Raw genomic sequence first — 16730 nt, 5'->3', positions numbered from 1 at the left:
TTTGTCATCTGTTTGTAATTGCTTACATGAACAACTGAAGCATACACTCGACAGCTCCAAAGAGATCTCCATCAGATCACGCAGGTAGGAGTGGCATCTTTATGCTTAATCAGACCAACTGCATTACTTTTTGACAGAAGAGACTGCACTGTTGCTCCTCCTGTTTCTCACTTAAAACCCTCTACCGTCATAGATTTGATATGGTTTTTGTGACCTCTAAAGCAGTGTTTCACCTAAACTCTTATCAGCCCAGTTTTTTATAGGTTTAGATGTCCTGACTTATCAGTGATCTATATACTCTGTGATTCACAATGCCTTAAAACAGAAGGTTAGTTAAGGGAAAAATCCACGCCTGGACACTGCACTTTTATCAGGCTATGATGTTCAGTACATTCCAGGAGTTATTTTGTGATGAAGTGTAGTAATTCACTTTTTATTGTGTACTAAAAATTAGTTGGAGCTGGAAATGATCTGGACATGACATTGTGTTATCTGTGGGAACAGGGAAGATACACCATCAGTCAACAACATGAGCCCTGAAATACATCAGCTGTTTTTTTCTTGACAGCATCAAACAGTTTTTGAGTGGATTATTCCTTTTACAGGGTGACTGACCTGCATGGTTATCAAGCACATTCCTCAAAGCCCATAGTAACCAGAAGGCATTAACATTTTTGTTAATCACAGTGAACATCAGTGCAATGAGTTGCTGTTTAAATTTCAGAGACAATATTGCAGTTACCAAGAAGAAGAAATGCCAGCACTTTTAACATTACACTATATCAACATCAGAGTAATGCTGAATTATATACAAAACTACTTCCTAGGTAGGTGATTTGCCCCATTTTCTTAAGTATTGGGGTATAACATCAAGTGTAATATCACTAAAACATCACCTCTGAAATGGGTACACAATAGTGGGTATATTTTCGAGCCCAAGTGTCCATCAAGCCCTCTGAAAGCTCAAATACAAGTAAAAAAGACATGTTCCTACAGATTAGGGCCTCCACATGAACTACTGTGTGGTGTCTCCACCCAGTGGTAGAAAATATGCTTGTTTTTAAGAAATTAACATATCTTTGTGGATATGCCACAATTTCAAGCAATTTTCAATATATATATATATATATATATATATATATATATATATATATATATGTGTGTGTGTGTGTGTGTGTGTGTGTGTGTGTGTGTGTGTGTGTGTGGGGTGAAGAAAATAAAACAGTAAAACACTAAAATGCAGGTTGTGCAAGATGTTCTTAGTGAACAGGTGTTGTGATGATGGATGTCTGTCCCATCCTGCAGGCTCAGACTCACACTGGTAGCCCAAATTACGTTGACCATCACAAAAGGCTATTGTAGTCTTTCTAGATTATTCCTTCAGAGTCAATAGTAAATTCATAGTGACTTTTGCCCAAGCCTTCTTTAAGATCCGTCTTTATTCCTGATGATATCACCATGACGCCCATGTGACATTCCTGCCATATTCCCATAGACACTGATAATAATGTGATATGTTTAACGAGTTCTTCCAAAGTTTTCTGCAGGAGTACCGTAGCTCCGTAAATCATTTATTAAAATGTTAGTGACCAAGTGCAATCACCCTGCACACCAGTCTGAGTTCAGGCTTGTATTATTTCACAACGTCCATGCTGCGCGAGCGGCATCACCTTGTCACCTGATCAACCAAAAAGTTTGACTGATGGCAGGGGTCGCCAGCACCCCAGCAGACATTGCAAAACATTACACCTGCAGAATAATGCTGCCTTCAAGTGCTGTCGGATATATTACGTTAAGAACAGAGGACACTCGAAATCAACAGATAGACTAGCCTACATAGATGTGTTAATGAAAAAACACCAAGTCGATCAGGATGCTGCTGTTCCACTGACACATGCTTTATTGATTGATTGATTGATTGATTGATTGATTAGAATTGTGGTTCTATCTGAGCATCCTTATCAACCAAAACTGAGTTATCTTGCCTATCTCGCCTCGAGCCGGTGTTACTTTACACTTGTTAACCGCGGTTGTTCATAACAGGAGCAATTTTGTTAATGTGTGTGACCAAAAGCGCTTGATAGCTTACGAAGTAGCGGCGTTTCCGAGCAGCACTTCATTACAGCATAAATTGCTACCGTCTCTCAGCCAATAGGCTTTCAGTGCGGCGCCTCCTCCCATCACAGACAGTATGGCCGCCGTCCTGTAGTGTAGTTGCAGGTTGCCATATGTGAGATTGAATAGCCATAAGTGACGCTTTAGTTTGTCAACCATGTCGGCCGTAGTGTTCCTGAAAAGCTCGGTCTCCCGCCTGCCGCCGAGTGTGGCCCGGCAGGTTGTTGGGAGTTTTTACCACACCGAGAAAGGTGTTTACGGCTACCGACCTAAACAAATCGACAGGGACCAGAAGTTGCAGAGCGACCACATCGCTGCACTTAACCAAGGTCAGTATGGGGCAATGTGTGGGCAGCGTAACATCACCTCATGTCAGCTAATTAACCTAAAACTTTTTCAATAAACTGTAGCCCAGAGATAAAGAAATGGTGGCTACTTTCATTTAGTTTTTTTCCTGACTTTATATTGTTACAGTACTCGTTGGAAACTTGTGTAAAATCTCTTTTTCCTCTTTCTGTTGATGCTGTGGTTTAACATGGGAGAGCACGGTGTCAGCTGAAGTTGACATTGAGGGATAATGTGTTTTGTCCCCAGATCATGGTCTTGCCCGTCTGGTGGAGGCATACAGGACACATGGACACAAGCTTGCTAAAATTAACCCTCTGCTGCCACAGAAGCCAGTGGTAGATATTGTCCCAGAGATAAGCATGTTGACTGACACCCTGAAAGGACGCCTGAACACCTCAGGTAAACCCACTGTGGAAGCTCAGAGACTGATAATCCATCAGAAGTTGGGATAATGTTTTTCTTCTCCTGTCAGCTGTTAGCATTTATATGCGTATATAAACTAAATTGCTTTAAGTGCTTCACACATGCACTTGATTCACCACCTGTTTGCATGTGCATTGCAGCATATAATTGTTGATAGATATCCATGGCTCATGTGTCAAACCCAAGTATCAGTATTGTGATGATACAGCAGAGATGAGGATTGGTCCTTTTGTGAAATGTATAGCCACAAGAAATTTTTGCAATCATTAGTGATGTGGTTATGACCACATAAAGGCGAACAAATAGAGCAACAAGTAAGTGCAGAAAATTGCATCCCTTTACTGCAACACAGCCTTTAAAACCAGGAAAAGACAACACTTATGCTATATCACAATATCCTGATATCCAAAATCTTAGATGATATCAAGACTCATATCACAATATTGATATAATATCAACATATCATCCAGCCCTAAACACATGTTATCAGACGTTCCATACACTGTCATTGCAATAAATAAAATGTTAACTTTATCTGGCTCCAAGGGAATGCACAGCTTTGCTTTCAGATTGACTACCTAGCATTTATGCGAAGGGTTTTATGAATCCAAGAACTGTTGAGTATTCTCAAAACTCAAAGGATCATGTAATCCTTTTTCACCGCAGCTGTTTTGACATGAAATAGCAGGCAAACTCAAGGGTAATTAATGACCATAATTAAGTTTCCCTTCCATTTAAGTTTAGCAGAGCCTTTCCAATGAGCCTGAATACACAAGACCAGTAACACCTGTGTTGACCTACCTGCTATTTTATGTCAAAATGCTTGCTGTGAAGAAGGCCTGTTGTGGTTAAAACTCTCAGGACCCAGAGTACTGTTGGCTTCCTCTCCCACCTGTCAGAGTCACAGGTGTGAAATAGTTCCTGACAAAATGGCTAGAGTAAAAATAAGTGGAGCGCTGGATCCTGGGGATAAAAGAAACACTGGATAAAACAATACATCAATAAGAGATTGTCCCTACATTTGCCTCTCAGATGCTGTAGAACAAGATAGAATTCGAATAGATCTTTAGTGTTCAACCAAGGCTGGAAATTCGTTTTTGACCTCACCTCAGTAGTCATCACACATGCAATAACTTAACATTTATGCGTTACCATAACACTGCTTGTTGCATCCGCCTCTCCAGGATTGCAACATTTTGGCAAGGCGGAGGCTTCTGTGGAGGAGGTGGTGGCCTACCTGGAGGAGGCCTACTGTGGCCAACTGTCAGTGGAAACCAGCCACCTGAGCAGCCTGGAGGAGAAGGAGTGGTTTGCTGAGCGCTTTGAGGAGCTCAAAAAGGAAACTTTCTCCTCTGAAGAGAGGAGGCAGCTCGCCAAGATCATGTTGGAGTCCCAGGTAGGAGAATGAGAAACAGTCTGTGATCCAAACAAAGGCACCATCCCATATAACCAGAATACGCCACATTACATCTTTCTGTTTTTTTTTTCTATCTATCTTTATTCTGTCTTTTTTAAGATTGTACTTACTTTCTTTTCTCTCTCTTGTCTTATGGAAACTGTAAGCGATATTGTGAGTGTATACACTTTGTCTGTTAATGACGGAGTGGATATAGCTGCATGCATTATGTGTGTGTTTTTATGGATGTATGCATGAGTGTCTTATGATGACTGTGACTTAATTCATTATACATGAAATAGGTGGGTAGGATGCATTGTTGTCGAACTGCTATGCTATATTGTGTTTCTTTTTCTTTTGCTTTTTTAATTATTGGTATGACACATACAAACTGTTTATACTTATTTCCAGTGATACGCTGCCAGGAGAAGCCCACTTTTAAGCCCCTTGAGGGTTTTAAGGCAGTTCTCTTTCACATTGCTCTTGCAAATTTTATTTTGTATCTTTTATAAAGTTTCTTATATGTGTATATAAACAAACCAAACCAAATATCCAAGTTAATTCAAAGGATGCCAAAGCTACAGATGACACAACATTTCTGACGCCAAACCATTAACTTCCTCCCTTTTTTGCACAACCTTCAGGAATTTGACCATTTCCTTGCCACCAAGTTTGCCACCGTGAAACGCTATGGAGGAGAGGGAGCTGAGAGCATGATGGGCTTTTTCCACGAACTGTTCAGCCATGCGGCCCAGAGAGGAGTGACCGACATCGTGATCGGCATGCCTCACAGAGGCCGACTCAACCTCTTGACAGGCCTGCTGAAGTTCCCACCAGAGGTTAGACAGCAATACAAATTCAGCTCATATTTTTAAAGGGGTGTGGAGTGGTCAGAATCAGCCTTGTTGTATCCTTTTTCACTTAAACACAAAGAAACATAAGAGGGGCACAGAGTAGCACAGTGAGCTACAGAAGGATAGCCTCTGTATGTACATGTAGTTCTTCAAGGCCAGGTCTTTAAGGATAACTCTATTCCTCTGGCAATTTTAGATCTGGACTCATTTTCCATTGTGCTGCTCAAGTCTGACCAAAATCACCAAAAAGGCTTCATTTTTTCCTTGCCAATGTGCATAGCATTCTAAAATGTCCGCATAGTTGAAATGGATAATCCAAAATCTCTAAAGAACTCTAAAAAAAAACAAACTCTAAAGCACGCAGAGCATGTCCCTTTTTTTCAACATTAACTCTCACCCTGCAGTAAGTCATTTAAATTAAATTTCCTGTTCATGCATGACCTCCCAGCTTTAGCTAGAAATATTGCGCTGCTTTACTCTGTGGCGTAAGTATCGAGGTTGCAGCTTCTGAAGTTTAAATGAGGTCAAGCATGAATCAAAACTGTACAAGAGGGGTGTGGCTTTAGATGAATTCCATTTGCAAGTGACACGTGTCACAGTGAGCAAGCATTGTCTGTTTCACAAGACTTTGGAAGGCTTTGGGTGCTTTTGGAGCTTTTGGAAATCTGCATACTATAAGAAGAAAGAAATCAGTAGCTCTGGAGGAATGTTCTGTACAAGATTTTTGACAGAATTGGCATAATGGGGAAAGTAATGTCTTGGTCAAAAATAGCCTGATATATCCCTCAACCACTACATCATTGGTCGATGCACACACACTGAATACACTCAGATCAGTGTGTTCAGTGCTTTAGTCCTGTGGTGAAGTCATGTGTCATGTGTACAGGGGGTGTAATGTTGAAACCGCAGAGATAAGATAACCCAAAGTTTATGGGCTCATCAAATAAAAGTTACTAGCCAGGTTTTTATGTTATTTACAAGATGAACTTAGAGAAGAGAAGAGAGAAGCGTCAGTTGATTCAGGCAGGAAAAGCCACATCAAAACAGCTGTCCCCCCATGTTCCCTGCTCTTCCAGCTCATGTTCCGTAAGATGCGAGGCCTCAGTGAGTTCCCTGAGAGCTCCCCTGCCATTGGCGACGTTCTCTCCCACCTCACCTCCTCAGTGGAGCTGCAGTTTGGAGGTGGACGTCCGCTTCATGTGACCATGCTGCCCAACCCATCTCACCTGGAGGCAATCAACCCCGTGACCCAGGGCAAGACCCGGGCCAGGCAGCAGCTCAGGCAGGAAGGGGACTACTCGCCTGATGAGAACGCCCAGCCGGGGGACCAAGTCATCTGTCTGCAGGTACAGGCGTATTAACATACTCGGTGCTTGTGTCAAGGAGGGGAACACCCTCTGTTTTTGACTGATAAATCAGTCAAAAACAACACAAAAAATGAAATGAAAGCCGTTGAGTCATACATTTGAAAACACATTCATGTTAATAGCTTCGGTTTCTTTAGAGCTGTAGGCCCTCAATGTGGCCACTAGAGGGTGTGTTATGTCACCTGGAAGCCCTCTGTACTTTGACCTGCTGATTCACGTCCATCCTGTGCAGGAGGCAAAACACACAGCCTCCGTCACCCTGTGGACTGTCATCTCATCATGTCATCAAAAGCACATCTATGTGTTCAACATAGATGACACCCCAGATAAAAGGTGGCAGTGGTTACACTGAAGTTTAACATTGATAAGAGCAAAGTTTTACCCGAGTCTCAGGCCTGATCTTCACCATAGTGTTTTTTAAGATTATGTTTTGTGGCATTTCTGCTATATTTGACAGCCACAGTAGCGAGAGAGAGGAAAGGCAGGGAAAGAGAGGGGATGACATGCAAAAAATGGCCTGGGCTCGGATTTGAACCCAGGCCAGTGTGGTAAGGGCTCAGCCTTGACAAGTGGTACGCGCTCTAATGGTGAGCCACCAGGATGCCCCTTCACCAAAGTATTTTTGCCAGGTTGACATAACCTTTTTTTTTTTTTTTTTTTTTTTTTTTCCAAACTGAGAGTTGACCTGCATCTCAGGTCACTAGTCCAATGTGATAGGGGCATTATTCAGTAAAATGCCTAATGGATGTGCATCACTTTGGGAGAACTGGTAGATGAAGTTGAAGTGTTTGAGAGGGGATAGGTAAAAGAATTTACATTTTTTGCTTCTTTTGTTCAGGTCCATGGTGACGGCTCATTCACTGGCCAGGGGATTGTCCCAGAGACCTTCACCCTCGCAAACCTCCCCCATTACAGAGTTGGTGGGAGCATCCACCTGATAGTTAACAACCAAGTGGGTTACACCACCCCATCTGAGAGAGGGAGGTCTTCTTTGTACTGTAGCGATGTCGGTGAGTGAAATTTACCACTTTTATAGAGTGATTCATAATTATCTGCTTTTTTTTTTTTTTTTTTAGCAGACATGGGTCTACTGGCATCTACCAGTAAATTTTGTACAGTCCCTTTGTTTGATGAACAACCTGCATGACACAACCTCAATTGTGCTAATGTTGTAAACCACGCCTTTCACCAAACACAGGTTTTTCTTTTCCAGAACATTGTTTGACACAGTTTCACCATTTCTATGTGAAACCTGAACTTTGAATTGTGTAATAATAAGAATAACATGTAAATTTGTGTCACAGGTAAGATGGTGAGCTGTGCTGTGATCCATGTGAATGGTGATGATGCAGAGGAAGTGCTGAAGGCAACTCGGCTGGCTGTGGAGTACCAGCGGCGTTTCAGGAAAGATGTTATCCTGGACTTGATATGTTATCGCCAGTGGGGCCACAATGAGCTAGACGAGCCTTTCTTCACCAACCCTGCCATGTACAAGATAATCCGGTCAGTTTAGTTTACTTTGTTAACACTGCATCATGATACACATTTGCCATTACTTCATAAATTATTGTCGCATGCACAGCATATTTATATAGATTATGTAAAGGGGCATTAAGTAATCTGTGGCCTCTTTTGGCTACCAAGAAAAACAAAGTAATTTTCCTAACACAGAAAAACGAGCTATTCAGTTAGAGCAAAATGAGGTGAAGTAATGCAGAATACTACAATAATAATGCCCATTTGTCATTTGCTTTTTTGCTTTTCTGGTCTTTGTTGTTGAACTGTCTTGTGATGCCCATTGCTCACTTGAAGCGCTGTCTTCTATTGTTGAGCTGTTGAAAATGGGTGCAGAAAAGAATGGTAGGCAGTGGGTTGGAGGAGGAGATTGAGACTTTCTTAAAATTGCAATAGGAGTTTTTAATTCCAAAACAGAAAAACAGAGTGAAGACGACAAATTCAGTTTTGAAAGCCAGAAATCTGAGCACCTGGAGAAGTGATGGTTGAGTGATTGATTCTGATTGTTGATCTACAGCCCTGTCAAAACCCTGCAAACCCCTGCAAACACGGCATGGTCATTTGGTGCTTTGGAGCATTGAAAATCTTAATCTGAATAATAATCCTAAAAAATAAAGCATAGTGGTTCACTAAACAGACACTGAGATGTCACTTTATAGGAAAGTCTGTACATCACATAGTCTTTGGAACCAAATGTCCCTGTTCATGTTGCCATTATGTTTTGCACTGCAGTCTTACAAGTATATTGTAGTGAACTGGTAAAACATTTACGGCTAAAAACATTTAATTTTCAAAACCACTGAATCAATCGGTGAGTTGATATTTATCCTCGCATCACAGGCCATTCCAGAGAAACACAACCAATCTAAAGTTATGGTATATCATGTCTGAAGCTTACTGCAGCTGAGCATATTTTCTCATTGGGCTTTACTTCCAAAGCTGTCTAACTGGCGATGACGTACCAACCTTCCTACTCTGTCGCCCCCTCACAGCTCCAGGAAGAGCATTCCTGACTCCTACTCTGACCAGCTGATCTCTGAGGGCCTGATGACGGATGCTGAGCGTGGAGAGATCAAGTCCAAGCACTATTCAATGCTGAACGACAAGCTGGCCAACATGACAGTGTACAGCCCTCCACCCACCAACCTGCAGGGGCGCTGGGGCGACTTGTCCGAACCCCAGGCCAAGGTCACCACCTGGGACACAGGTGTCCCCATTCCCCTGCTGCAGTTTGTCGGGGCAAAGTCTGTGGACATTCCCGAGGATATCCAGCTCCACAGCCACCTTGGAAAGACCCATGCACAGGTACAGCTCAACTGCACTTCTGTCATTTCTGTCACCGGCTGTTTTAGTTTGAAGGCCCTGCATAGATGTGGCACTATCAAGATGTCGTTTTATTGTGATCCCAGGCTCGGCTGCAGAAATTGGAAGAAGGCACCAAACTGGACTGGTCCACAGCAGAGGCCATGGCATTTGGTTCCCTCCTCTGCCAGGGTGAGTGTCAATCATGAGTCTTCTCCTAAAAGAGTTTAAACTGAAGTGAGATTGCCATCAGGAAATAGACTTGTGGCTATAATTTTATTCTTCTTATGACTTTGCTTTTGTTTTCATTGCTCTACAGGCTTTAATATTCGTATCAGTGGACAGGATGTCGGGAGGGGCACATTCAGCCAGCGACATGCCATGGTTGTATGCCAAAACACCAACGACATGTACATCCCTCTAAACCACATCGAACCTCAGCAGAAAGGTTTCTTGGAGGTACTACAACATCGGAAAGCAGAAAACACCAACACATTGACCATAGACAATACTGTGCACAAATAGTAACATATTAAGACAGTTTTATTCAAACCTTTGCTCACTTATACAATACCATATGGGTGTCCCCTTTCATGTGATGTGTTGTGATTTTGTGTGTGTTCAGGTGTGTAACAGTCCACTTTCTGAGGAGGCGGTGCTGGGATTTGAATATGGCATGAGTATCGCTCAGCCCAAGCTCCTTCCCATCTGGGAGGCTCAGTTTGGGGACTTCTTCAATGGAGCGCAGATCATCTTTGATACCTTTATCTCTGGAGGTAAATTCCTGACCATACTGCCATCAACAGAATCACAGTCACTTATTCAATTAGCCAAATGCAACAAGAAAAAGCACAACTAATGCGATAAGTGGCAAAATAACATACGAAAAATAGAGCTAGAGTGATAGATGGCCTGAAAAGCTTATGGCCATCCAAACAAGGTTATTATGTTTTAACTAAAACTAAACTAAGAACTTTAACTAGGTGTGGAAAAAAACATTTTAGGTAACGGAAATAAAAATAAAAACTACGCTTAAGAAAAAAAAAGAAAATTAACTGAAACAATAATGTGTACTTGCAAAACTAACTAAAATAAAATAAAAATATACAGAAAATGTCTTTAGTTTTAGTATTTGTCAGTTTGGTCAAATTTATCAACACAATGAGCTTGAAGAGGCCTTAGTACACTCTATCTACATGACTGTAAGTCAGTAGCCTTCACAGAGTGTTGTGTTTGTATTGTAATACCTAATCTGAACTTTTTAAATCTGATGCTGACACACACGCCCTCATATTATAATAATAAACTAAAGCTAATACTGAAACTAATAAAAATGAAAAAATGAATATTTTTAAACAATAAAAACTAAACTGAAACGAGCAAACCCACTTTGAAAGCTAACTGACTAACTGAACTAAACTGAATTGAAAACAAATATTAAAAAATGAATGAAAAATATAGCTATAATAACTCTGTGTCCAAATGCAAACTAGCAGGGTTCAGATAGGCAGTTGTATTAGGAGCACCAGTGATGTAAAAATCCATAGCAATAAAACATCAACTTCATCATTTCTGCCGTAATCACAGCAATAACATATTTTTGGGGTCAGTACTCAGGCACAGCAGTCACATATGCCCCTTTTCCACTAGTACCTACTCAGCTCGACTTGGCTCGACTCTACTCGGTTTAAGAGCTTTTCCATTAGGTGGTAGTACCTGGTAGCAGGTCCCATTTTAGCACCTACTCAGCCGGGTTCCAAGCGAGCTGAGTCGAGCTGAAAATGTGATGTAAACGCGGTGCAGGCAACTGATTGGACAGGGACGAGACTAGAGCGACTCCTGCACGAAAACAAAACCTGACATTAAAAAAAAAAAAAAAAAAAAAAAAAAAAAGACGGCAACAGCGGCTGTGCGCAAGCAAACCGCTACCGCGGTCAAATAAAGACGTGGAGACTTCTCTGAGCTTGGTGGCAGCCCAAAGAATCCAGAGGGAGCTGGACGGTGCGCCGCCTTGCTATGACGACTCCGCCCACGGCGAGGTGCTACTCAATTGTAATGGAAAACCACCTAAACCGTGTCGAGGTGAGTAGAGTCGAGCCGAGTCGAGCCGAGTAGATACTAATGGAAAAGGGCCAATAGAGGTCTGTGTCACATTGTCCCCGAGTGCAACTTCGGGTGGAGTAAAAGACTGTCTGGTCCTATCAGTCAGAGTGCAGTAGCTGTCACCCAGGTCACATAAATGGGTGAATTTAAACACACTGAACATAAAATTGCCGTGTTCCCAGGTGAGGCCAAATGGCTGCTACAGTCTGGAATGGTGATCCTGCTACCTCATGGGTATGATGGAGCAGGGCCTGAACACTCCTCCTGCCGCATGGAGCGCTTTCTACAGGTCTGCTGGGCAATAATTACTCGCCACACAATGTGCAGTTTCATGTACTGTTGTTTAATGATCGACCAAAACTGTCTTGAAGTTTAATTTTTGGTTATGCTTTGATATTTCACATTATGTGAATCGTAAATGATTGCCAGCCCTCAACTGTTCCCCTTTCACCTTTTAGATGTGTGACAGTAAAGAGGAGGGTGTGGATGGGGACAACGTCAACATGGCTGTCGTGAACCCCACCACTCCTGCTCAATACTTCCACCTGCTGAGGCGACAGATGATCCGTAACTTCCGCAAACCGCTCATCGTGGCTGGACCCAAGATGCTGCTGAGGTTTTCTGTAAGTCATGTGTTTACTATTATGAGAAAACACCTCTAGCATCTTCAAGAAGGAGGCATATGTATGAACATACATAACTTACATAACACTTAAAAAATAAAAATATTTTTAAGGATATATGATTTTACAGATATTCTCATTTGAATGGCTGAAGATTGTTTGTTTTCTTATCCCAGGGGGCGACATCCAGTCTGGCTGAGTGTGCACCAGGAACATTTTTCAGACCAGTGTTAGGTGACACTTCAGTTTCAGTAGAAAGGTACTGTATTCACAACATATTGATGGTAGTAATAAATCACAGCGTTTTCTCCTGCTTGTTATATTGTTTTTTCTTAAGCACGTCTGCAGGGACTCTTTGTCTTACCATGTATTTAACTGAAATATCCAAATTGCACGCCTTAAAAGGTCTTAAATACAGATAAACATAGTCTTTAAACTTTTGAATACATTTCCGCCTTTACTTTTCCAGTGTAGCTTTTAAAAGTCTTGAATAGCCTTAAATGTAACTCTCTGAAACTGGAGGGTGCTCTGTTATATATAATATATAATACAAACATAAGTGTTTTTATTGGTGATTGCATGAAGCCCAAGAAAGTATCAATCCAATCCCATTTTGTGATTCCAAACAGTGTCCAGAAGGTGGTACTGTGTTCAGGGAAGCATTATTATGCCCTGCTGAAGCAGAGGGAGGTGTCGGCAGCCAACCAGAACACAGCGCTTGTCCGTGTGGAGGAGCTGTGTCCCTTCCCACTGGAGGCTCTGCAGCAAGAGCTCAGGAAATACCCCAACGCCAAAGGTAGAGTGACCCTGCATGACCCACTCCGACTTTTACTATCTGCTTCACCCAACACCTCCTTTTCTGTCAGCATTTGATATTGAATGGCTTGTTTAGGTTCATACTTACTAATTACAGCTCCAGTCCCTGTAACCCAAGCTAAATAGTGATGGAGTTGTCTGTGCCATTTGCCCTTATTTACTGTCTCTGGTCTTCATAGCAGTTTAAAATACAAGCAAGCTTCAGTCCAGACCCTGGTTCGACCTCAGCTCATTTTATTTATATCAAATGTCAACATCAGTCTTCTATACACATAAAACCTTCATGTTTTGAGGTCATTTCCTGTTGTTGGTCAGTTTGCCCGGCAGAAAGGTGACACCAGCCCTTTCAGATGTCTGTGGTTTTGTTGTGCAGAGATCAAACGGTGGTGTTATTGCTCGCCTGAGGAGACCAAACTAAAGGTGTAAAAACACCCCAGAGTTTGACTGAACTGCTGCAAACATGTTTGGCGGTGAATGCATCCTAAAAAAATATGACTGACATCTTCTTTTTACTATTGATTGTGATCAGTGAAGATATTTCCCTTGCAGAGTTTATCTGGAGTCAGGAGGAGCCTCAGAACATGGGTCCATGGTCCTTTATAGCTCCCAGGTTTGAGAAGCAGCTGGCCTGCAAGGTGAGCAGTGGATGAATTAATAAAAGGCACATTGTTTATAAAGAAAAGTGGTTAGGTGATGAATGGTATTATGCATAATAAACTCTCTCCTCTGTCCCTCTTAGCTCCGGTTAGTTAGCCGACCTGCTCTGCCCGCCCCTGCTGTGGGTATTGGGACCCTCCATAACCAGCAACAAGAGGCCATCCTCTCTTCTACCTTCTCCTAAGACACAAGAACACCGAGAACCAAAATAGATGTTCCTCAAGGATCAGTCGTCTACCACATATCTACTGTGCTTTACTCACAACAGTCCAACCACCAGCGCTAAAAGCACAAATGCAAGACTGCTGCATGAAGAAAACATAGGACCTTTAGAAAGTGTTGAGGTGTGGTTAAAATTTATTGGTCCCTATTGGCCAGCTGTTACAGAGAACAGTGCTAATGGTTGTATTCGTATTCTAACAGTTGAAGAGCATTGAAACTGCATTGAAGTGGGAACCCTTTAGACTCAGCTGACAAAAAAAGAAAAAAAGTGCACTAAGTATGAAGTTGAAGTTTGAATCTACATGGCTCTGATCATCAGTCTGACTCACTAATAAAATTAGGGGCTTATTCCATCAATTGAGTCTAAATGGTCCTTACCTCAGTCAACCCTCAGTTTTAAATCCAGGATCCATCTTTACCAAAGTTCTGAGGATTACACTTAAGAGTGCAATAAAGAGCCAACTTCGAGCAAAAAAAAACAACTTTGCTAAGAATGGAGAAAGAAGTTTATTAAGCAACATGTGGTAGTTGAAGCTTCCACCATGTAAAACTGACATAATGTTATCGATTACAAGAAGTGACAGGAAGAAAAGGACAATCAGATACACTGACTCAGTGTTTGTCTGCCTTATTAATAACGTAGTTCTTGAAACTAATTTTTACAGTTTACTGTTTCTTGATGGTGAGATAAGTTAAACCTGTGAAAGAAAAAATATCAGCAAAAACCTCTGGATTTTCTTATTAAGATGAAACAAAAAAAAGTTAAATTGATTGTACTGATTAGCTCTTGAAGATCACATGCTGTTAATAATGACGTGGACAGAATGGAGACGAAGAAAAAGCCAAACTAGAGCAGAGAGCAGAGCTAACGCTGAAAGAGGAAGAGAAAAAAAATATCATTAAGGGGAAGATTAGTATGAGTAATTAGTAATTCTCAGCATGTAACAGCTGACCCTCCTATCAAGCCAAGACCAAAATTTCAATTTTAGCAGTTTGATAAATACAGGTCCTGGTTTTCATTATATTTATGTGGTTCGACGGCAATGTTAAGATTCCAGTTTGCTCATTGCAAATGTTTTCATTTGTATTTTTTCTCTTCCAGATTGTCTCCTGCAGCATGCTTGCATTCTGTATTTGGTAGTTAGCCGAGCACTAGGGTGAAGACCATGATCACCATGGTTCAGATCTGAATCAAGGCCTTAGAGATGACGTTTACAATGTGATTGTAGTACAAAGGCACTTTTAGCTTGATCATAAGTCCTTTACAAACACTAAGGATGGGTTCTTTGTTTCAGAATGTGAATCACAAGGGGCTAGTCATGTCATGCAGTTTGTTTGCATGAGCCGCTCATTTTTGTACTGTTCTAACAAGCAAATATCAGTTTAGTAAGTTATTTGGGTGTTCACTTTAGGTGTTTATGCCTTGTAAGAATTGACACTAGCATTTTATGCATTATGACCTATTTGTAAGATTAGATTTTAGACTGGGAGGGAGTTGGTGTATTGTGCTTCTGTGAATTATCATGTGTGTGTGTTACTAGTATGGCTGTTAAATTTTTCAGCCATTACCTGCCTATTCTGGACTAGATTTGTTATGTTTGGATCCTGTTGTATCTTTCATGACACAAACTTTAACTGAAGAGCACTTGATCATTCTGATTATCTAAACATGGTTTACTTTAAAGTGTAGGTTTTAAGTGCAAATAGTGACATTAAAGGGCTATGTTATGGTGCGAACTGTTGTCATTTACACGTTATGAAAAGGAAATATTCAGTATTTTCAAATAAATCTATTTTCATCATTGTGCAGTGTTTTTCCCCTGCATCTTAAATCAGCTTTTTATTTGCTGAATTTGCCCATTGTTTAAGTTAACATAATAATTGATTTGTTTATATTGGTATGTGTCTGCCTTACTGTCACCAGTTTTAGGTCATAGTTTACCACTGTATCTTTGTGCAAGACCTCTGTTCTACTTTTTAGGGCAGTCTAAATGTGTAGTGCAGTCTAACAAAGAGATCACTAGAGGAAGAAGGCAACTGTAGACTGACCTAGAGTGCAGAAAACCATAGCCATGTTGTTGCTTACCTCAGTGATGTTCCTATGGTCTGACCTGTGTTTTAAGCCTATAATTAGAATCAGTGACACAGTTGAAGGTAAACTCAGTTTACCTTCTTTTTTTAGGCTGTCCTCAGGCATTATAGCCTTAAATTCAAAGAGCATATTGCTGTAGCAAGAGTCAAACTGACAGGATAGTCTTTCACAGCTAAAATCTGGGGTTTCCCCACTTTGCCTCCCCCTCTAGAGGTGAGAAGTATTTTAACTGACTACAGAAAAGAAGGTGGAGCAGCTCACTTGTGTGTCATAAGCTCTATGGTTAGCAGTTTCAAAAATGGCATCCTTAGAGCAGGTAATTTGACCTTCTGTGACTGTAACGTTTACAATGAAAGTAAGAAATAACCTTGTGTGCGCTGCTAGCATATCAATCAAGCTGGCCAAAAATTACTACCCAGCCTATGGCAGTCCTACCCAGTCAAGCAGTTGATGGTCTGCATCTGTAACCATGGTAAAGCTGCCAGGTGGTATTGTGTAACCTGACAATCCAGATGAATAAAATAACTATCACTGGAAATCAGTCCAGGGTTGTCACTTTAAGGAGAAGACTATTTTTTATGATTTTCAATACATCTAATGACTTTCTGCTTATGCTCATGGACCCAATTAACAAACTATGGTCATATGTCAAACAGAAATTGAAAGGGGTCCCAAACTCTCCAGAACCAAAGATGAGGGAGAGCCCATAAATGTTTGGACTATTCACAAAAATATGTTTCACATTTGTTTCATGAATGAATTCTATGAGGCAACTTTTGTTTGAAAATGTCAAATGGGCAAATTGCAAAACAATAAAATTGTAAGGGGTAAACAAATGAAGGCGGGTGGAGGGGGGTGTCAACTCAGGTGCTTAGACCTCAGAATTCCTAGCAACGC

At 41.2% G+C, this 16730-nt stretch overlaps 1 protein-coding gene across 1 annotated transcript; it reads left to right on the top strand.

Moving 5' to 3' along the window:
• The first annotated feature begins 2272 nt into the window (after positions 1–2272).
• dhtkd1 (dehydrogenase E1 and transketolase domain containing 1) lies at positions 2273–15548 on the top strand. The gene is made up of 17 exons (XM_030054082.1): positions 2273–2444; positions 2710–2862; positions 4071–4282; positions 4927–5121; positions 6213–6482; positions 7342–7513; positions 7808–8006; positions 9011–9323; positions 9428–9512; positions 9640–9779; positions 9946–10096; positions 11606–11712; positions 11882–12046; positions 12223–12305; positions 12676–12842; positions 13412–13497; positions 13602–15548. The coding sequence occupies exons 1-17, from the start codon at positions 2273–2275 to the stop codon at positions 13701–13703; spliced, it is 2772 nt and encodes a 923-aa protein (XP_029909942.1). The 3' UTR covers positions 13704–15548.
• The last annotated feature ends 1182 nt before the right edge of the window (positions 15549–16730 follow it).

The sequence above is a fragment of the Myripristis murdjan genome, chromosome 6 (genome assembly GCF_902150065.1).
Source record: "Myripristis murdjan chromosome 6, fMyrMur1.1, whole genome shotgun sequence".
NCBI lineage: Eukaryota > Metazoa > Chordata > Actinopteri > Holocentriformes > Holocentridae > Myripristis > Myripristis murdjan.
This window is presented reverse-complemented; position numbering and strand designations above follow the sequence as displayed.